This window comes from Melanerpes formicivorus, unplaced genomic scaffold (assembly GCF_026170545.1).
Source record: "Melanerpes formicivorus ecotype bairdi unplaced genomic scaffold, bMelFor1.0.p_v2 SCAF_80, whole genome shotgun sequence".
Taxonomy (NCBI): Eukaryota; Metazoa; Chordata; class Aves; order Piciformes; family Picidae; genus Melanerpes; species Melanerpes formicivorus.
Window position 1 is genome coordinate 2,653,142 of NW_027142432.1, and position 22,653 is coordinate 2,675,794.

The 22,653-nt window shown below is 50.8% G+C and overlaps 2 protein-coding genes across 2 annotated transcripts in view; one reads left to right on the forward strand and one right to left on the reverse strand.

Annotated features, from left to right (window-relative positions):
* The window catches only part of LOC137454448 (zinc finger protein 585A-like), a 301,011-nt gene that overhangs the window by 21,542 nt on the left and 256,816 nt on the right, over positions 1 to 22,653 (forward strand). The gene's annotated exons all lie outside the window — the stretch shown is intronic.
* Positions 6,142 to 7,074, reverse strand: LOC137454354 (olfactory receptor 14A16-like). The gene has a single exon (XM_068164402.1). The coding sequence runs from the start codon at positions 7,072 to 7,074 to the stop codon at positions 6,142 to 6,144; it is 933 nt and encodes a 310-aa protein (XP_068020503.1).

Sequence of the window (22,653 nt, forward strand, 5' to 3'; positions counted from 1 at the left end):
CTCACCAGGGTCCGGTGATCGGCCAGGGAGGGCACAGGGGAAGCACTCCACGAAATAGAAGAGGCTGTGCTAAACACCCTCCAAACTATCCTCTCCATGAGAGGTATTGCTTACAATTCTGGGATTTTAAAAGGGCTATTAGCCTGGGCCCGGGATCATGATTTTATCCCCACAGCAACTGAAGCTTTCACTTCCGAAGCATGGGACAAAATTGCAGCCCAGCTGTGGGATGAGGTACTTAAATACTTAAAAAGAAGCTTTTCACTACTTTTCACGATAGCACCGTGTGGCACACCGTCACATACACTGCAATCTATACAAGCAGAGCAGCCTACTCTCGATTCAGCTGCTGCGGCATTTGTTTCTAACTGAGATGAAAAAGGGAGATCCGGAAGGCTCTGCACCCTCCGGCCCCCCTCCTCTCTCCCTGCACATCATCTGCCGCTCCTTCAGCATCCTCATCACAATTTCAATTGCCCACTATCCCTCCTTCTACATGAATCATGGCTCTCTTATTACTGGTTTTTTGCACAAAAAAGTCTGCTGCTGCTACATCAGTAGCGACAGAAGCGAATCCTGATCAGACTGCAAAGACTAGATTAAAAATAAATGAAAATTAAAAATTGACAAATTAATTAGAACAGAAAATTAAAATAAAAAAATACAATAACAAAATAAAAAAGTTTTAAAAATTTGAATTGAAAAATGACAAAACACAAAATAAATAATAATAATAAAATAAAAAATAAAATAAAACCCCCAAAAAATTGGTTAGAAAAAATATAAAAAATAGATTTAAATTAACAACAAAATATTAACAAAAAAATTTAAAAGTATAGAATGAAAATTAAAAATTGAAAAATTAATTAGAATAAAATATTGAAATAAAAAATAAAATAACAAAATTAAAAAGTTTAAAAAATTGAATTGAAAAATTACAAAAAACTAAATAAATAATAATAATTTTTAAAAAAGTTAGACAAATATAAAAATTAGATTTAAATTAACAACAAAGTATTAACCAAAAAATTAAAAAGCATAGATAAAAATATATATTAAAAAATTTAAATGCTATAAAAATAATTTTAAAAATTACTTTAAAATAAAACAAACTAAAATAAAAAATAGATTAAAAATAAAAATATTAAATATACATAACAAAAATTAATACATTCAAAATAAAATAAAAAATAGACCAACTCGAATTATAATTAAAAAAAACATATATTAGCAAAAAATCCAATAAAATATCAAAAAGAGAAAGAACAAATTAAAGAAATTAGGAAAAAAATAATTTAGAAAAAAATCAAAATAAAAACCAATTAAAAATTAAAATAAAAAATCATTCTAAAAAATTAAAAATAATGGAAAAAAATAAAATTAAACTTGCAAAAAAAGAACAATAAAATCAAAACAAAATGAAACTAATTTATTACAAATAGATTTTTTTTAAAAATTGATAAAAAATGAAACAACAAAAAAATGAAACATTTTAAAATAGATTACATTAAAAACAAACAAAAAATCAAAATTAATTAAAAAAATTTATGGAATCATAGAATCAGTCAGGGTTGGAAGGGACCACAAGGATCATCTAGTTCCAACCCCACTGCCATGGGCAGGGACACCCCACGCTAGATCAGGCTGGCCAGAGCCTCATCTAGCCTGGGCTTAAACACCTCCAGGCATGGAGCCTCAGCCACCTCTCTGGACAACCCATTCCAGGGCTTTCACCACTGTGCTGGGTTGAGGCAGCCCCCTTCCCCACCCCTGGCAACAATAAACACTCAGACAAACGGATTGCAAAAGTGATGCAAAGTTTAAATAGCAAGCAGTGAACTTTTACAGAAAAGCAAAAGCACAGTGATAAAGAAAAATCCCAAAGCAGACCCGGAGAGATCCCATCCCCACCTGAGGGTACACCCAAGACCCCCAGGGCTCCTTCTTCCCCCTCCCACTGCTAGGCTAGTCTCAGCTGGCCAGATCTGAGACTGCCCATCCCCCCATGGCCTTGGGCCTAGCCAGGCCCAAAGCCAGGAGACATCTCCCCCAATTACCGGCTGACGGAGGAGGAAGAAAAGAGAAAGTGCTAGATTCAGCACTGGATCTTATAGTGGTGCAAAGGATTGTGGTATGAAATACTACATAATTTCCTGTGTCCACCCCTCTGGGCTGGACTTCTGGACACAGGAAGTAAACATTGCAGGGGGGGCACCCAGCTCAAACTGTAACACACTCTCATGGTGAAGAACTTCCTCCTCACATTCAGCCTGAATCTCCCCAACCCCAGCTTCATTCCATTCTCCCTAGTCCTATCACTTCCTGACACCCTAGGAAGTCCCTCCCCAGCATTCTTGTAGGCTCTCTTCAGATACTGGAATGCCACAATAAGGTCACCTCGCAGCCTTCTTTTCTTTCAAATGCAATCATTGCAACAAACAACGGCAGAAGAATCAAGACAATGAGGAAACAGCATTTTCCATGCAGTCGAACATCGATCACAATAACTGTTATGATAATCTGGGATCAAAAGCATCAATCAGACATATGTACCACAGCACCATGTGAATTAGGACTGAATATTATGGTTGCTTGATTGTTGTGTGATTAGAGAAAATGTTCATGTGAACTTATGTGTTATCTCACCAGTTGGCTATCATTTTACACACTTAGAGGGAAAATCAAAATTCATTGTAACACAACATACATCTTCATTTTAGGTTGAAAACAAAACCAAACAAATAAATACCTCCCCCCAAAAAAAGAAAATGGGAAAAGAGAGAATACCCCATAGCAAAAAGTCTTTTAATGGTACCAACAAGAGATAGTTAGCTCATGTCAGCACCTAGAAACATCAACTTTGCAAAGTGCTGCAACCCTCTCACCACAGGACAGCACGAATACAGCACAACTGTCATGAAAATGACAGTCAGCAAACCTGCCTAGAACTGACCTCAATGACTGTCACGTTAATCCAAGATGTCAACAGAAAGCATCTAACTTATAACTGAGTGTCGTGACTGCTTAACTGTTATGTGAACATTAAGAGATCAGTATCATTAGGAGGAGTGAAAAGGCCTCATTGTGTTGCATTCAGTTTTAGAATAATGAGTACTCAGAATGCCATCTTTAACACACCAATGGAGCTTTTTCACTCTCACTGCTTGCCTGCAAGTAGTTTTCTTTATCTATGGAGAATGAGCCTGGCCAGCTTCATCTTCATGGATTAAGGAGAGTCTTGCTAAGCCTAAACAGTTTGTGACTCTCAACCATCTTGGAAAAATAAAGATGTATCATATCTTTAGAGCAGATTACATAGGATAGTGCTGAGGATTGGCTTGCTGTATTTGTGAACTTTTGTGCCTTGATCTTTGTATGCAATGTATTCAGACCTGACTACCTTGCTAATGTTTTTCTTGTTCTCATTATTTACTCTTAGTCTGTACCATTGTGCCTTACAGTTGATAATGCTGTTAAGGCTATCCCCTTTAGTGCACACGATGATCAACTTATGCTGTATGGGATGGGTACATCTCCCATGACCAGATTGCTCACAAAAACAAAAAGAGGAATTTGTAGCAATCATACCAATAAGTGATGTGAGCAATCTGGCAGTATAGGCTTAGAGCCTGACACAGTGTAGGCCATGCTTAGCATAAGCGCAGAAGTAGCTAGCAGTGTAGCAAAACAGTGCTGTGTCTGCAGCATGTAACCAAAGCAGGGCACTGGTAGCTATAAACACAGAGAGTTATCTGGGAATAATAGGACATGCACCTGCATCAACAACCTCGTGTGTTATTAGTAGTTTGACCAATAATCTATAACAGTACGATGTGTGGTCACTCGTGGGGAACCAATGAAGCTATGCCAACAATGCTCTCTGAGTCTGTATAAGCTCTAAAGTTTCCATTAATACACACTATTATTATTATTAGCTCTCCATATTAGCTCTAAATTAGTACTATACAATTATTTCTTGGTGGATTGGGTACTTCCCTTTCTTTTTCCTGTCTATTGGGAAAGAGGAAAGGGGGAGCGGGGAAAGCTCTTAAGTACCAGTTAAGGTTCAAACCACCCAGTCAGAAAGGCACTACAGGCTTTGCGAGGAACCATTCCAAATGCCCTGGGAGGGAGTAAAGGCCAACCATAGTGGAGAAAACCAACTGAGGCTGGGCTGTGGAAGGAGGAGTGTGGTCACCCAGACACAGAAGTTGTCCTCCCCCAGACTCAGTACTGCTATGGCCACCTCTAGATGCTTGGTCCCTGGATGTGGGAATGTCCAGTCTGAAGGAATGGAGAGGAACTGCAGAGGCTGGAGAGGAGATCTGCCAGGACAGGGGTTGACATCTCTGTGGAGTGAGAGGCTGAGGGGCCTGGGCTGCTTCAGCCTGGTGAATGGAGGCTCAGGGCACTGCCATAGCAGCGTGCACATGACTGAAGAGTGGTTTCAGAGACAGTGGAGTTCTTCTGGGGATTGGGAAGAGAACAAAACCTCCACAATGTGCAGCTTGCAAGGTTCAGAGTGGATATGAAGCCAAAGAAATGTCCCTGAAAGGGCAGAGCTGCTATGCATGAGGCCATCCAGAGGTGTCACGACATGACAGGGAGAGCTGAGACATTCAGGGAAGGGATTGAAATGGCAGGGGAAGAGCTGGCTGGGGAAGCAAGATTGGTGTCAGCAGCCTGAAGGGAAAGAGCTGCAGGCATGGGACAATGTAGGACAGGCTGCAGTAGGCATGGCCAGAGGCTCTGGTGAGGCTGAGAAGCCCAACAGGACCAAGACTTTTGTCCCTTTGGCTCTGGCAGCTGCCTCTGCCACCAAGGCCTGTGAGGAGAAACTTTGCTTTGAGACTTTGAGGTTCTTCTATTGCAAGGGCAGTGGTCAGGACTTGGCCTTTCTGCTTCCTAGAGCAAAGGCAAGATTTTGTCCCCTGTGGCAATGCCAGCGACAAGCAGTGTGAGCAACCTGGCAGTGCAGGCCTAGAGCCTGACATGGTGGTAGGCCATGCTCAGCATAAGTGCAGATCCAGCTAGCAGTGTGGCAAAACAGTGCTGTGCCTGCAGCATGTAACTAAAACAGGACACTGGTAGCTGTAAACATAGAAAGTTATCTTGGAACAGCAGGACATGCACCTGCATCAACAACCTCACATGTCATTAGTGGTTGGACCAATAATCTATAATAGTGCAATGTGTGGTCACTCCTAGGGAACCAATGGAGCCATGCCAACAAGGCTTTCCGATCTTATATAAGTTGTAGAAGTTCCCTTGCAACACACTTCTGCCTTTCCTTTCTCTTCTTCTTCTATGCTTTACTTTACTGTGCTATACTTGCACCACAGGCCTGCACCATAGGCCTGCAATACTGGAACAATAAAGGAACAATATTCGATCATACTGGTCAGCTGTATTGATTCCAATCTCAGTCCCATTAGGATGGGGCCCAGTCTGGTACTAGGAGGGGTTCAGGTGATGCAGCTTTCCCTGGGAGCAGGCACAGTCTGCACTCGGAAGGAGTCATGGTATCTGGTTTGCACTAGGATGCAGACAGCTGGTACTTGGAGGGGGCCAGAGCTTCCACTTTGCAGTGGGATGGTCTCCAATCTGTACTGGGTGATGCCTTTGGATCTATTTCCTCTGGGACAGATCTTGGACAATACTGCAATGGGATCAGGGCATCAGCTTGTACCTGGACAGGGTGTAGCCTGTACTGGGAGGGAGTCAGGAGATGCAGTTTGTACTGGGACAGGGCCCAGTCTGTAGTGGGAGTGCATAAGGGGATAAAGTTTTTACTGAGACAAGGCATAATGGGTGTTTGGAAAGACTCTGCCCCTCCACCTCTGCACACAGGCACTGCCCTGCAGCTCCACAGAAGCCTTGGAGGAAGGAACTCGGAGAAACAACTCCCTGCAGGGTCCTTTATTGTGTTAAACACACAGGGAGCACAGCTCCTCGTGTCTGCAGCGTCTGGGTCACACCAGAAAGGACAACACTGAACCAGAAATGGTTTGAAGAAAGACATTTGTGTGGGAACAGCAATCTCACAAGGGAAACAGAGGCAGAAGCAGCCAGAACTCCAGCAGCCAGGCTGGGTCTGCACCGAGTGACATCACAACTGCTCTGCAGCAGAAGACAGAGAGTTTATTGCTTCTGAAAACATCCCGTGATAAATTGGCTCAGGGCATCCTTGAGCTCCTGGTTCCTCAGGCTGTAGATGAGAGGGTTCACTGCTGGAGGCACCACTGAGTACAGAACTGACACCACCAGGTCCAGGGATGGGAAGGAGATGGAGGAGGGCTTCAGGTAGGCAATGGAGCCAGTGCTGATAAACAGGGAGACCACAGCCAGGTGAGGGAGGCAGGTGGCAAAGGCTTTGTGGCGTCCCTGCTGAGAGGGGATCCTCAGCACTACCCTGAAGATCTGCACATAGGACACCACCATAAACACAAAACAGAGAAAGTATAAACAGGCACTGACCAAAATCAGCCAAAGTTCCCTGAGGCAGGATGTGGAGCAGGAGAGCTTGAGGATCTGGGGGATTTCACAGAAGAACTGCTCCACAGCATTGCCCTGGCAGAGGGGCAGGGAAAATATATTGGCTGTGTGCAGCACACCATGGAAGAACCCACAGGCCCAGGCAGCTGCTGCCATGTGGAGACAAACTCTGCTGCCCAGGAGGGTCTCATAGTGCAGGGGTCTGCAGATGGCAACGTAGCGATCGTAGGACATGGTGGTGAGAAGAGAAAACTCTGCTGAAATGAAAAACACAAACAGAAAGACCTGAGCAACACATCCTGCATAGGAGATGTCTGTGGTGTCCCTCAGGGAATTGGCCATGGATTTTGGCACTGTGGTGGAGATGGCACCCAGGTCAAGGAGGGCAAGGTTGAGGAGGAAGAAGTACATGGGGGTGTGGAGGTGGTGGTCCCAGGCTATGGTGGTGATGATGAGGCCATTGCCCAGCAGGGCAGCCAGGTAGATGGCCAGGAAGAGGCAGAAGTGCAGGAGCTGCAGCTGCCTTGTGCCTGAGAATGGCAGGAGGAGGAAGTGGGTGATGGAGCTGCTGTTGGCCATCTGCTGCCTCTGGCCATGGAGAGCTGTGCAAGGAGGGAAAGGCAGTGACAAGTTAGGGCACATTTCTCTCAGGCTCATCTTAACCTCCCTCTCTGAGCTGCATGAGGAATGGATCTGCACAGTCCCATCACTACAAACCCATGGCAGAGTTCATCACAGTTTCATATGCAGCAAGGACACAGAATTGCCAGGAAGATTCCTCTGGTGTCAGAACAGAAAGTGACCAACAGCCCAATCCCATGGAACAAGAGTCCCATGGAGAGGTGGAGGAACAGGGAGCAGGCCTGCAGTGCTGCAGAGACAGTGAAGGGAGGAGAGAAAGGCGGGGGGCTGGGGGTGAAGCCTTCTCCTTACCCAACTCTGCTCACTGCTGCTCACAGGATGGAACTGAAGGGCTTTGGTCCTCCTTCTGTGTGCATACTCCAGGAGCCTTCAGCTGAGCGTCAGCTGCTGTCACGAAGATGCCTCCAGGAGCTATAGCTGCAGTGTCCTGCACCCACAGCCTCACTGTGTCAGTGACTGCAGTGACTTCTCCTCCAGTGAGCTCTCAGCATCCTCCCAGTCCCAGACACCTTGAAGCTCTCTCTGCCTTCTTCATCATCCTGAGATCCTCTAGGCATGTCCTCAGTCCTGCTTTGTGGTGCAGAGGAGCTGCTCCTGGACAGAGCTGCCTCCTGCAGTGCTGTCTGCTTGCCAGCAGCTCCCACCAGCCCAAGAGCCTGGCCTGGCTCAGCACAAAAGGACCAGCCCAAGGCATTTAAAGGAGCCCTCTGGTGGCTTTGGTGCCAAGTCCATGAAGCTCAGAGAGTGGGAAGCTGATGAAACCTCTCCAGGAGTCAAAGTTGGATTCAAACTCTGAAGTTTCTTCTACTCTTAATGGGTCCCACTGAAGCATACTGGGAAAGGGTCCCCAGGGGTCTGGTCAGAGCAGGAGGAGACAGTGGATGCAAGGGAAGCTTTACTGGAGGCACTGAAGCATCTCCAGGCTCTGGTGAGAGCAGAGAACTGAGGCAGTGCTGACAGGTCAGGACAAGCAGCTCAAAGTGGCTCTGCTGCTGAGGAAAACTGGAGAGATTTCTTTGATCCAAAGGGCCAAGCCCTGACTCCCAGCCCCTGGCAAGGCAGATCCTATCCCTCACTCATGTCTCAGGGCTCTGATTCACCCTGTGAAAGTACTTTTTTATCAGATGCTTTGTGCAATAATAACCTCTCCAATTATCTGCAGAAACCTTGGCAATAATGAGAGGTTCAGCAGTATTTAATGAGCCCCATGGAGTATTTGGGGCTGATTACAACATCCTTAGGTAATGCCAGGAGACTCTGCCAAGGTACTGCCAAGAAGCTTCTCAAGAAGTCCAAGGCAGAAGAAAACTCCAAAGTACCTTGAAGCACTGATTGGCCTCACTGAGGCTTGTTACTGACAAAGGCTCCCCAGGGACTCATTAGAGCAGCTTGTTAGAGGCCAGGATTGCAGGGAGACAAATGCAAAGTACAGGGGAGAAAAACTTGCCTTTGATCTAGGAAGCAGAAAGGCCAAGCCCTGACCACTGCCCTTGCAATAGAAGAACCTCAGAGCCTCAAAGCAAAGTTTTTCCTCACAGGTCTTGGTGGCAGAGGCAAGTGCCAGAGCCAAGGGGACAAAGACCTTGGTCGTGTTGGGCCTCTCAGCCTTGCCAGAGCCCTTGGCTGTCCCTACTGCAGCCTCTCCTACACTGTCCCATGCCTGCAGCTCTTTCCCTTCAGTCTGCTGACACCAATCTTGCTTCGCCACCCAGCTCTCCCCCTGCCATTTCCTGACACCTCTGGAAGAGTGGTTGGAGGGCTTCAGGTGACCTTTCTTTGGAGTGGACACAATCTGTACTGGGAAGGAGTCCTGTTATGGCTGTTATAGATATTTAATAATTGGCAGCACCAGGGGAAGGTTAGGCTCAAGGTGAGGGGAAAATTCTTCTCAGAAAGAGGAATTAGTCCCTGGAATGTGCTGCCCAGGGAGGTGGTGGAGTCACTGTCCCTGGAGGTGTTCTAAACAAGATTGGATGTGGCTCTTGGAGGCATGGTTAAGATGTCAGGGAGTGTTGGGTGGTAGGTTGGACTTGATGATCTCTGAAGTTGTTTCCAACCTGGTTGATTCTGTGTTTCTGAGGTTAGAAGGTGACCAAACCAATGTCTTGTGACAAACCCAAGAGATTCCAAAACATGTAGTGTAAGTTGAGGACAACATCTCCTGCCCAGCTGATGGAATGAGAAACTCACGAGTCTCCCAAAAGCAACAAAAAGCAGGGAAAGAAACCTCAGTAAAGTCTTGCTCAGTATTGCTCTATGAAATGCAGACAGGCCTTAGGCCTGGTCCTTGAAATGGGACCTTAGGAGAATACAGAGGCTTAGGGCCTGCTCTTGAAGGTGACCTTTGCCCCAGCTCTTCCCAGAGAGGTCCTTGCTGTCCCCTGTTCTGCTCCCTCAAGCAGACCAGCACTCACACATGCCCTGCACTCTAACAGCCATGCAAACAAAGGTGAACAAGCTCAGGGTTATTGCTCCAACCAACTGCTTGAGACTGAAGCCCAAGGCAGGAATCCACAGTTACAGCCAGGTCCAGAGCTCTGAGAAGCCCCAGGTGGTGTCTCCCTTTTGCACTTCATGCAGAATCTGCTTGGTTCCCATATCTCACTGATCATAGAATGGGCTGGGCTGGAAGGGACCTCCAAAGGTTATCCTGCCTGACCTTCCCAGGGACAGCCTCAACTACATCAGGTTGCCCAGAACCCTGTCAAGCCTCACCTTCAATATCTCCAGCGATGGGACACCAACCCCCTCCCTGGGCAACCTGTTCCAGTGTTCCACTACCCTCATGGTGCAGAATTTGTGCTGGCTCCTCCTTCCTGCACAATCCTGCTTTGTTCCCATCTCTCACCCATGTCTATGGATGTCCTTCCTCTCTGATCCATGGAGACACAGCAGCTTGTGTTCAGTGCTGTGCCCACTCCTCCTTCTGAGGCAAAGACCATGCCTGGAGCCATTCCCTCCTGAGCAGCTATTTCTGCAACCTGTTTCACTCCTCCCTGGGAAGCTGATCCTGCACCTGCAGTCCTATTTCAGAGGACTGGGAGAGCAGAGGTCTTCACCATGGCCAATTCTGCTTCACTTTCTCCTGAGCAAGGCAGAAAGCATCAGGCCAAGCTGTGCCAACCAGAGGCCCTTTCCTTTGCAGCATTGTTTCATTTGTGCCATTTCGCATCTCCTTGGACCCAACTTTGAGCCTCTCACTGATCAGTCACAGTTGTATTTGGGAGCACTGCCCCAGGGGCACAGATTCCTGACCAGCTGAGGGGTAATCTTTTCCTGCCTTTACTGCCACATCTCCAATACTTTCCCTTTCCTCCTGGTGCTGCCCACCCTGTGTGTTTGTTCCTCATTATGGGATGGTGACAGCCTGGATGGATGCACAGCCTGAGTGTTTTTCCCTCAGAGGTGACTTGACTTCAGGCAGCCAATGTTTGTTAATCAGTTAGGTTGCATCTCTGGACACATTTGGAATATCTTTTGCTTGGATCAGGAGTCTCTTCCATCCCCATCCTGTGCTTCTAATTCTGGATTATCCTTAAGGGAAGTGTTCATCCACAAGCTCAACAGGAGCCACCAGTGTGCACTTGCAGCCCAGAGAGCCAATTGCATCCTGGGCTGCATCAAGAGAAATGTGGCCAGCAGGGCCAGGGAGGTGATTCTCCCACTCTGCTCCACCCTGGTGAGACCCCACCTGGAGCTCTGTGTCCAGTTCTGGAGCATCTATTACAAGAAGGATCTGGAGGTGCAGGAAGGTCTCCAGAGAAGGGCCACCAGGGTAGGCAGAGGGCTGGAGCTGCTCTGCTATGAGGACAGACTGAGGGAGTTGGGACTGTTCAGTCTAGAGAAGAGAAGGCTCCAAGGAGTCCTTCTTGTGGCCTTCCAGTATCTGAAGGAGGTTACAAGAAAACTGGGGAGGGACTTTTGAGAATGTTGGGTAGGGATAGGACTAGGGGGAAATGGAGCAAAACTTGAAGTGGGGAGATTCAGATTGGATGTTAGGAAGAAGTTCTTCCCCATGAGGTTGGAGAGACACTGGCACAGGTTGCCCAGGGAGGTGGTAGAAGCCTCATCCCTGGAAGATTTTAAGCCCAGTCTGGATGTGGCTCTGAGCAACCTGCTCTAGTGTGAGGTGTCCCTGCCCATGGCAGGGGGGTTGGAGCTGGATGATTCTTGAGGTCCCTTCCAACCCTGACAATTCTGTGATTCTCAGTATGTCCAAGAGGTATTATCAGGTACTGGAATTCCAGTGAATGCCCTCCCCCCTCCAGCCCTTCCTTAAGGTTCTCAGGGCACCCCCAGCAGTTGCTCTCATCAGCTCTCTGTGTTGTGTTCTGTATCCATCCAGAATGGACATTTGCTACCAAGGGCTTGCTTTCTAGATTCAGGTGATGAGATTTTCAGTTCCCTTTCTCCTTCTCTTCAGTCTGGTGTTCCGGCTCCGGCACTAGTGCCTGCTGGAACAGGATCCATGTGATTAAGAGGAACCCAGTGGCAATTTCTGGGGAGCCTCAGATTCACTGGAGGTGATCTGCACCATGCAATGTCCAGAGCAATGTGAACCCTACAGCACTCAAGGGAACAAATAGTTAGAGAGCAGCCCCATGGAGGACCTGGGAGTTCTGGTGGGCAGCAAGTTCTGCATGGGACAGCAATGTGCCCTGGTGGCCAAGAAGGCCAATGGGATCCTGGGATGCATTTGGAAGAGTGTGGCCAGCAGATCCAAGGAGGTTCTCCTCTCCCTCTACTCTGCCCTCGGGAGGCCCCACCTGGAATATTACATCCAGTTCTGGGCTCAAAAGGGACAGGGATCTGCTGCAGAGGCTGTGAGGATGCTCAAGGGACTGGCGTACTGCCTGATGAGGAGAGGATGAGAGTCCAGGGGCTGTTTAGTCTGTAGAAGAGAAGTCTGAGATGGTATCTGATCAATGCCTATCAATATGTGAGAGCTGGGGATCAGGAAGCAAGAGGCAGGGACAGCCTCTGCTCACTTGAGCCCTGGGAGAGTACAAGGAGCAATGGATAGAAACTGCAGCACAGGAAGTTCCACTTCAACAGGTGTGGTGTGTTCACTATCATAGTATCATTCAGGGTTGGAAGGGACCACAAGGATCATCTAGTTCCAACCCGCCTGCCATGGGCAGGGACACCCCACACTGGATCAAGCTGGCCTGAGCCTCATCCAGCCTGGTCTTAAACACCTCCAGGGACAGGGCCTCGACCACCTCCCTGGACAACCCATTCCAGGGTCTCACCACTCTCATGGGGAAGAACCTCCTCCTCACATCTAGCCTGAATCTCCCCACCTCCAGCTTCATTCCATTCCCCCTAGTCCTATCACTACCTGAGATCCTGAGAAGTCCTTCCCCAGCCTTCCTGTAGGCCCCCTTCAGATACTGGAAGGCCACAATTAGGTCACCTGGGAGCCTTCTCTTCTGCAGACTGAACAGCCCCAACTCCTTCAGTCTGTCCTCATAGGAGAGGTGCTCCAGCCCTCTGATCATCCTTGTGGCCCTTCTCTGGACATGTTCCAGCACCTCCAGATCCCTCTTGGAATAGGGGCTCCAGAACTGGACACAGTACTCCAGGTGGGGTCTCACCAGGGCTGAGTAGAGGGCCCTGTGTCCCCCACTTCCACTGCCACTGCAGCTGGAAGGGTGGAGTGGGAAATGCTGTGGCTGAGGAAGCATCTAAGGAACTGGGCTGGAAGCAGCAGCACAAGGATGGAAGGGGCCTGAGACTAAAGGCTGGGATCAGCTGGAGGCCTGAAAGAACAGCACCAAGCCAAGGGGGGGTTACAGATGAGGGCTGGGGAGGGACCCTGCAGACACCTCATGCAGCAACTGATGAGAGCAAGGGGGACAGAGAGGGAGTGAGACCTCAGGTGACTCCTGCCATGGGGAATGGCTGGGCTGTGTGGCTAGGAGCCCTGAGTGCCTGCTTGGGCTGTGCTGGATGTCAGGAGGGGTCAGGGGACTGTCCTGAGCCAGGCAGGGTTTGGGACTTTGAGCTTCTGGGGTCAGCTGCTGCCAGTGCCATTGGAGGTAGGAGCCAGGCAGAGCCACACAGCTGCTGAACTAAACCCTCCCACCCCTTGCAGCCTTTACCCTCCATCTCTCCATCCATTGCTCCATCTCCATTCACTTGCTGCCCTCTCAGAGTCCCCAGGGCCCCACCAAGTCTCCAGGGCTGATCTACACATCCATCAGGGCCCAACAGAAGCCCCTGGATGAGAGCATGGATGAGGATCCTTGTTGTCGGAGTAAGGCACTGGGATGTCTTACACCAGAGATCAGAGACTGCCAGCAGGGACAGCAGAGACCAGAGGGACACCACAAAGTGCCATCTAGTTTAGTTCATCCCCACAAGGCCTGCACTCACTCTTTACAAAGGAACAGCACAGGATCTCCAACCTCCTTTGCCCTTCCCCTCTGCTCCCAGCAACATCTTCTGGGATCTCTCTCTGCAGAGGATCTTTGAGGCCTTGGCAATGCTGCCAACTGTGGGCTGCAGTGCCTGGCTCACCTGGGAGCTGCCTACCAGAATCTGTAACTGCAGCTCTTGGGTATGGGGGAGGAGGGGCAGAGAGCCATGGGGGAGGGGGAAGGCATTTGGGGCCTGGGGTTCTGGCCTGCTTTGGTGGAGCTCTGGAGGAAGCTTTGGCCTAGGGAGGTTGCTTGGGTCCCGTGGCCCAGGCACACTATGGATTGTTGTGGATTGGATGCTTTGCACTGTAGGATGCAGCTCTGAACAGCACAGCCATGGAAACTGCCCAATTCTATCCAACCCTCTGGCCACAGCTTGGCATCAGCTCCTTTCACAAGGCTCAAAGAGAGCTTCTCTGGCTCCTGAAACCTAAGGCAATACCCTGCAGAACAAGTTGGAGGAGCTCAAGGGGACAAGCTGCAGAGGGGGCCCAGGGCAACCTCCTGAGCTTCAACAAGAGCAAGGGCAGGGTCCTGCCCCTGGCCTGGCACAATCCTCACAGTCAGACCAGCCTGGGGGAGGAGGGGATAGGAAGCAGCCCTGCAGAAAAGCACTGGGGGGTGCTGCTGGACAAGAAGCTGGACAGGAACAGACAGGGGGAGCCTGCAGCCCACAAGGCCAAGGGCAGCCTGGGCTGCACCAAAAGCAGCATGGCCAGAGATGGACAGAGGCCTTCCTGGCACTTGGCTCTGCTCTGCTGAGATTTCACCTGCAGCACTGCAGCCAGCTCTGGAACCATCAACACAGGAAGGACATGGACCTGACAGAGAAGGCCCAGAGGAGGGACAAAAAAATGATCAGGGGCTTGGAGCAGCTCTGCTACCAGGACAGGCTGAGGGAGCTGGGGGTGATCAGCCTGGAGAGGAGAAGACTCTGTGGAGACCTAAGAGTGACCTTCTGGTACTTGAAGGGGGCTACAAGAAGGCTGCAGAGGGACTCTTTGAAGCCATTGCCTCTGGTCCTGTCTCTGCAGGCTTTGCAAACTAGAGCAGAGCAGATTGAGATTGGAGGTGAGGAACAAGTTCTGCACCAGGAGGCTGCTGGAACACTGCAACAGGTTGCCCAGGGAGGGGCTTGAGGGCCCAGCCCTGGAGAGGTTCAAGGTCAGGCTGGACAGGGCTCTGGGCAACCTGAGCTAGTGCAGGATGTCCCTGCTGACTGCAGAGGGGCTTGGACTGCAGCACCTTTGCAGCTCCCTGCCAACCCAAACCACTCCAGGATTCTAGGAGTCTAAGTGCAGCCTCCAGGGAGAGCAGGAAAAAGATGAGGCAGAGGAGGACAAGGAAGAGGACAAGGAGGAGGAGAACCAAAATCCCTTCCTAACTCCTCCAAACCTCTGCCAAATTCCTGGAAAGCTCTTCCAGCTCTGCAGAGTTCATTCTGAAGAGAGCTGAGGGAGTTGCTAGGCTCAGGGATGTCTTGCACACTCTGCACAAATGCTCCAGAAGCTTTCCAAGTGCCCTCAAAACCAGCAGCACAGCTCTGCTGCCACACAATGCCAGGCTGCAAGGGACCCCAAGGCTCAGCTGCTCCAACCTTGCCAGCTGACACTGCACTGGAAAGGAGCTGGCCCAGCCCCCTGCCAAGCTGAGCCTTCCAACTCTGCCCTGCAGGGGAATCCACCACTGCCCTGGGGAGATGATTCCAATGGCTGACTGGCAGGGAAAAGCTTTTGCCTCTGCAGGGCACTGTGCCACTTCAGCTCAACTCTTGCAGCAGCTCTTTGAGATCTGCCTTTGGAGCACCACAAACTCCGAAGCACTGCAGTGCAAAGCAGCTTAGCTTCAACTCCCAACTGGCTGAACTCTCACATTTTAAATTCAAGGCAGGGGCCAAGCTCACACCCAGCCCCCAAGCTCAAGAACCAGCCACTAAGGTCAGAGTCAGGTCCCAAGCACAAGAATCCAGGTCAGAAATGCAGAACCAGCCCCCAGGCTCAGAGCCAGCTCCTAAGTTCGCATACAGGCCCCAAGCTCAAGAAGCAGCAGCTAAGATCAGAACACTTCCCAAGCTCAGAGCCAGCCCCTGAGCTCAAGAACCAGCAATTAAGGTCAGAACACTTCCCAAGCTGAGAGCCACCTCCAGAGCTCACACCCAGCCCCCTAGCTCAAGAGCCAGCCACTAAAGTCCAGAACCTAGATCAAAAGTGCAGACTCAGCTCCCAAGCCACCAACTAAGGTCAGAATCACTTCCCAAGCTCAAAAACCAGCCCCTGACCTCACAGATAGGCCCTGAGATCAAGAACCACACCCCAAGCCCAGAGTGAGCAACTAAGCTCAAAACCCCTTTCCAAGTTCACACCCAGCCCCCAAGCTCAAGAGCCAGAAAATAAAATCAGAACCACTTCCCAAGCTCAAGAACCAGCCCCTGAGCTCAGAGCCAGCAACTAAGGTCAGCGCACTTCCCAAGCTCACAGCCAGCCCCCAAGCTCCAGAACCAGCAACTAAGGTCAGAACCACTTCCTAAGCTCACACCCAGACCCCAAGCTCAAGAAACAGCTCCCAAGCCAGCAACTAAGGTCAGAACCACTTTCCAACCTCAGGAACCAGCCCCCAGGCTCCAGTACCAGCAACAAAGGTCAGAACCAAGCTCCAGAGCCAGCCCCCACAAGCTCAAGAGCCAGACAGTAAGATCAGAACCACTTCCCAAACTCAAGAACCAACCCCTGACCTCAGAGACAAGCCCTGAGATCAAGAACCAGACCCCAAGCCCAGAGTGAGCAACTAAGCTCAAAACTCCTTTCCAAGCTCACACCCAGCCCCCAAGCTCAAGAGACAGAAAATAAAATCAGAACCACTTCCCAAGCTCAAGAACCAGCAGCTAAGACCAGAGCCAGCAACTAAAGTCAGAACACTTATAGTTTCATAGTTTCATAGTTTCATTCAGGGTTGGAAGGGACCACAAGGATCATCTAGTTCCAACCCCCCTGCCACGGGCAGGGACACCCCACACTAGATCAGGCTGGACAGAGCCTCATCCAGCCTGGGCTTAAACACCCCCAGGGACGGGGCCTCGACCACCTCCATGGACAACACATTCCAGGGTCTCACCACTCTCATGGGGAAGAACCTCCTCCTCACATCTAGCCTGAATCTCCCCACCTCCAGCTTCATTCCATTCCCCCTAGTCCTATCACTACCTGAGATCCTGAGAAGTCCTTCCCCAGCCTTCCTGTAGGCCCCCTTCAGATACTGGAAGGCCACAATTAGGTCACCTGGGAGCCTTCTCTTCTGCAGACTGAACAGCCCCAACTCCTTCAGTCTGTCCTCATAGGAGAGGTGCTCCAGCCCTCTGATCATCCTTGTGGCCCTTCTCTGGACATGTTCCAGCACCTCCAGATCCCTCTTGGAATAGGGGCTCCAGAACTGGACACAGTACTCCAGGTGGGGTCTCACCAGGGCTGAGTAGAGGGGGAGGATCACCTCCCTCGACCTGATAGCCACACTTCTCCTGATGCAGCTCAGGATCTGATTGGCTTTGTGGGCTGCAAGTGCACACTGAGAGCTCCTGTTGAGCTTCTTGTCCACCATCACCCCGAAGTCTCTCTCCTCAGGGCTGCTTTCCAGCCAGTCACTGCCCAGCCTGTATTTGTGCCTGGGATTGCCTCGACCCAGATGCAGGACGCTGCACTTGCTGTGTTGAAGGATTTGCTTTCAGAGGGCTGATGAGTTTCAGTCCTGTTTGTGCTGCTGATGATGCTGGGTGTTAGCTTAGGGCAATGGCTCAGAGCTGTGCTGTCCACTGCTGGGCAGCTTGCTCTGGTTCCATCCAGAGCAATACAGGACACTCCCTAGGAAAACACTGTGAGATCTGCCCAGATACTGGATACTGAGGAGTGGCAGGGGTTGGGGGGAGAGAAGGGGCAAATTCTTAGGCTGGTGGTCACCTCTGGTGCTTTGGAATTTCACCCCTGAGCAAGTGCAAAATCCTCCCCAGCTGGGGAAAGGTTTGGGAAAAGTCTGTTGTCAGCCTGGGAGTTCCTGAGAGAACTGCAATGTGCTTGGGCCTGGCCCATGCCTCTCGAGCCCTTCTCATCTCTGTGCAGAGGGCTCAGGGGCAAGAGAAGGTCTCTGGACCTACAGACAGTGCCACAGGCATGGCAGCTGTGTCAGAGAAGCAGCCTGTGCCAGGATTAGCTGCCCCTCATAGTGAATGATGCTTATGACCAGGATTGTGGCCCAAATATTACCAGAACATGCTTCTGTGTGTGTGACTCAAACCCCTTTGTCCCCCCTCCCTTCTGGAGTTGGGGGGGGGGGACAGGACCTTGGCACCACTGAGTCCAGGACAACAATCTGCCTGGGCATGTTTCCACCCCTATGGCAAACAAGGCCCAGGCTACATGTTTGTTTGCCCTGTTTACAGCGTGTGCTTATGCCCATTTGGCAAAGTATCAGTTGATTTGTTAATTATTGTGTTAGCAGTGGGTGCTGACTGGAGCAGTATTCTTTGGGGCAAATGGTAAATAGGAGTTGTTTGGTAAACAAGTGCCCCCCACGCTGGTGTCCGTGCCTATGCCTGCGTGCGTCTCTGTGCCGCTACGGTCCGCCTCGCCCGGGACTTGAAGCAGCTCCAGAAGGCCTCACTGCACATTGCCACTGTTGCCCAGCTGGGGGCAGTGCCATGGAGCGTGGGGTCAACTGCCGCATGAACCATCACCACGGGAGGAAACCATGGCAGCCCCTGTGCACCACCGGTCCTGAAGCACTACAGCCCCCACAGCGGGGAACCTTTGCCAGGTGCTGTGCTTCGTGGAGCCAGCGGCAAAAGCCTCTGAAGCTTCCCCTGGGAGGCTCCAGGACCTTTGTGCTCTGGGAGAAGCAGCAACCCTGCGGCACAGCCACGCGGTCGGCGCCGTTCTCTAGTTCCTCATGAGGGCACAGCCGTGCTGCGCTGTCAGGACTCTAAACACATCACCAAGGAAAGATTTCATGAGGTTCTCAGCTCGTGAGGAAGCCAAACCTTTGCTTTATAGAATTTGGGTTCAGGTAGTGCTGAAACTGTCCTGGGTTGAGGGTTTGCCGGTCACCGACCAACCCCTCCCCCACTGCTTTTCCAATCAGTTTCAACTCTAAATTCTAGAACTCATTTGGTTCCTCTGAAGTGCCCAGGCACAAACGTTCTGCAGAGGTGGTTCCACCAACCCAATACTGCTGCCTGTGAATAGAAACTAAGTCCCCTGCTGCATAGTTTGTATATCAATAGACTACCAATGCATCTATTCATTGATATCCTTGCTGCTCATTCCCCAGGGCACATCTACAACACTCCTGTAGGGATAAAGAAGCCTACAAGGAAAGCAGCTGATCCTGCAAAGGACCAGGAGGGATCAGGGTTCCCATGGGAACAAGAGAGAGAGCCTGGGCTGCTGGCTTGGTTCTTATCTCTGGCTTTGGAAGATGGCCAAGGACAAACAGTGGATGAAACAAGCAGCAGGCCCCAGCAAGGCAAAGGAAATCTCTGCTTCTCTGTCCAGGCCTGTGTCTCAGCTGTGAAGGAACTGTCCCAGGAGTTCCATCAGCTCCAGAAGAAGCTTTTATTCCCCACCTGTACAGTCCTGTGTTTCAGCCATGAGAAGCAGCTGCTCCCCTGTCCAAGGGAGAGAATTAGGGAGGCACACACCACAGCACACCGTCTGCTTTACTTGTGTGACCATGGGGAGGACATGAGGAAGTGGAAAGGAAAATCCAATCCAGTCCTGGCTGCAGGAGTCTGTGACTTACAGGGGAATTGTCCCCCCAGAGATGCTGCCTCAGTGTCCACTGGGAATTGTCTGAAGAAGAGCAGGGAAGCTGAAACTGCTTCTGGTCCTCCTGAAGGGACTCCCAAAGCATCTTCATGAGATGCAAGGGAACCAAGACAGAATTAGAGGGGCTCTGCCTCCAACCAGATGGAAGGGAGAGACCAATTGGTTTGTTGGACTGTACAGAACCAATGGCCTGGCAAGTTGAAGCCATGAGAGGATAAAGCTTTAGTAGATACAGGTGCCCAGAGTGCTCTGACACCATCAAACTATGAGGGGTGGAACCCGCCTGTGTTTCTGGTGTGGCAGGAGGATCCCCACACCTGGATGTGTTGGAAGCTGAGTACTGGGATGCAAGCCACAGTTTGCTTTCACTTGGAGGCATGGAAGGAGTCACTGGACTCGATTGCCCCAGAGGTGGAAACACAGCCCCAGCATTTGCAGCATTTGGACTGGGCATGGACTGATCCAGACTGTGCTGGAACAGAGTGGAGCTGCAGAGCACCTGCAGTGAGCAGCCCTCTGTGTACTGCAAAGCAACCTCCTGTGGAGTGAGAATGGACAGTGCCTGAGGTGTGCTGCTGATTGCTGCTGGGCATGGTGCAGGTGGCACAGAATGAGGGCTTAGGAATATCAAAGATTAAGCTGGAAATTTGCTGCCATTGCTCCACACCATCCTGCCTCATGCCACCTTCACAGGGACAGTGCTGGCTGGAGCAAAGTACTACAGGGCTTGAAGTTCAGATGGCAACATGGGAGGCTTCCTGTTCTGGTTGCTGCTGTTGGGTTCTGGCTCTCAGGTGCTGGCTCTTTGCTGAGGGGGAGGGCTGTAGGGGTTTAACTCCTGGCTACTGCTGCTGACTGCTGTGCTTCTTTCTGCAAACAGCCTCAGGTCAGTGTGCATTATGGGATCTCATTTGGATTCAACTCTTTTGAGCTTATCACAAGTCCTTATCCCAGACCAGAGGGTTTTTTGATTCATGTGTGTTTTTTTCCCTCACTTCTGTTTTGGGGAGGAACAGGCAGCTTAACCTCTTCTCAGCTCTTCAACCTGTTACAGCCCCAGAGTGGAAAGCCAACAGAAGCTTTCTGAGTTCTTCCAAAGATCTCCATCAGCTTCCCCCTACACCCTCCAAAGATCCCAAAAGTCAGTCCTAGGACCATCCAAATCCCAAACATGTAAGATCACCTGAAAGCCCCTGAAGAATGCCTCTGAGATGCCCCTCAAGACTCCTCTGAGAACCTCATTTTGCCTTCCCTCAACGGGGAACACAGCTCCACCCCATCCCTTGGGAGCAAATGCCCCCTAAATTCAGGCATTGAGGCAGAGATAACTGAAATAAAAGCAAACAGACAGGATTTGGGTAACTTTTGGGTTTTATTGAGACAATTGGTCAATGGACAGAGGATTTCTTCCCCCAGAGAGACACAAAGCATTGGGGAAGAACCAGACAGACCCTGGCAAAGCCCTGCCCAGCTGGGAGCTCCAGGTGTGCCGACTCAGCACTGTAATTGTTCTCATTAGCAATAATTGGTGTTCAGATGGGAAGGAGGTGTTTGTTGCTGCTGGTGTCCTCAGTCCCTGAGAAGTGCAAAGGAAAATGGGATGATTTTGGTTCCGGAAAGGCCCTCTCAGAGCGGTCACGATTACCCAACAGATTCTAGGTAGATTTATGCCTCCCCTGCAATGCAGGCTGCTCTCTGGTGTGGATGTAGCGGTGCTTGTTGAGATAGCCCTTCTGGGTGAAGCGCTTACCGCAATCAGCACACGTGAAAGCCTTCTCACTGGTGTGGGTGCGGCGGTGGCGACTGAGAGCGTGCCTCTGGCTGAAGCTCCTACCACAGTCAGCACAGGTGAAAGGCTTCTCTCCAGTGTGGGTGCGGCGGTGAGCAATGAGAGCTCCTGTGGCTGAAGCTCCTCCCGCACTCAGTACAGCTGAAAGATTTATCGCCAGTGTGCACACGACGGTGCTCTGTGAGATGGTTCTTCCGGGTGAAGCTCTTGCCGCAGTCGGCACAGCTGTACGGCCTCACACCGCTGTGGATGAGTTGGTGCTGGATGAATTTAGTACTCGTGGTGAAAGTCTTGCCGCACTCAGTACAGGGGAACAGATGCTCTCCAGTGTGGATGCGGCGATGGATGGTGAGAGTGGAGCTGTGTTGGAAGCTCTTGCCGCAGTCTCTGCAGCTGAAGGCCTTCTCCCTGGTGTGGCTGAGGTGGTGTTGCTTAAGAGTAGAGATCTGCCTGAACCGCTTGCCACAGCTGTCACGAGAGAAGGGCCTCTCTCCAGTGTGGGTGCGGCGGTGCCGGGTGAGACAAGTGCGCTGGGTGAAGCTCTGTCCGCAGTCAGCACAGGTGAAAGGTTTCTCTCCAGTGTGGGTGCGGCGGTGCTGGCTGAGCTCAGAGTTCCGGCGGAACCTCTTGCCACAGTCACCACAAACGAAGGGCCGGGTGCCAGGCTGTGGGCAGTGGTGCTGCACTAGCTCTGAGCTACCTGGGAAGCTCTGCCCACACTCAAGGCACTGATTCAGATCTTTGGGTGACACTGAGGGACCTGCTCTGGCTTCATCCTCCTCCATACATTCCTCCCCCTCATCCTGATCACCTTCATCATCATCATTATCCTCCTCTTCATAGTTGTCATTTTCAGCATCATCCTCCATCTTGTCCTCTTTTTCCTCCCCATCCTCCTCTACCTTGGGACTGCACATTGGCTTCTCCAACTTGATCTCTGGGTGCTGCTTCTCCTCCCAGCTCTTGTCTGGGTCCTTCTGTGAGGCCATGCTGTGGCAGGAAGGGGTCACAGCTGTGCAATAGGGAAGATGGAAGCACCAGCGCCCAGGATCTCAAATCCTCAGATCCTGACTGGGTCATGACAGTCCCTGACTCCCAACACCCAGCTGGGGGAGAGAATGCAGAGGAGACCTCAAACCCTCAGTTTCTGCCACAGTGTGGGCACAGACCTCTAATACCTGTGCTGAGACCCCAGGTTCCTGTGATCAGTGCCCTGAGGTACCCTGGGACTTACAAGTGGTCTTGTCCTACTCTGCTCGACCCTGGTGGCATTGGCAGGGTGGTTCCTGGTCCAGGCCCTGTCCTTTGATCTCCCCTGGCTCAGACAATGGAGGCAGCAGCACTGAACAAGAAACACCAAATCACCTCCAACCTTCTCCCACCACCCTCCAAATCCCGACCCCCAAACATCACCTCCTGCTCACAACTCACCCCCAGCAGCCTGGAGCATTCCTCAACTCCCACACCACCTGATGTGCCTCAGAGCTCCTGGAGA

Bases quoted from the DNA above. Each gene is read 5' to 3' on its own strand.
- LOC137454354 (XM_068164402.1), bottom strand. From the start codon at position 7,074: ATGGCCAACAGCAGCTCCATCACCCACTTCCTCCTCCTGCCATTCTCA.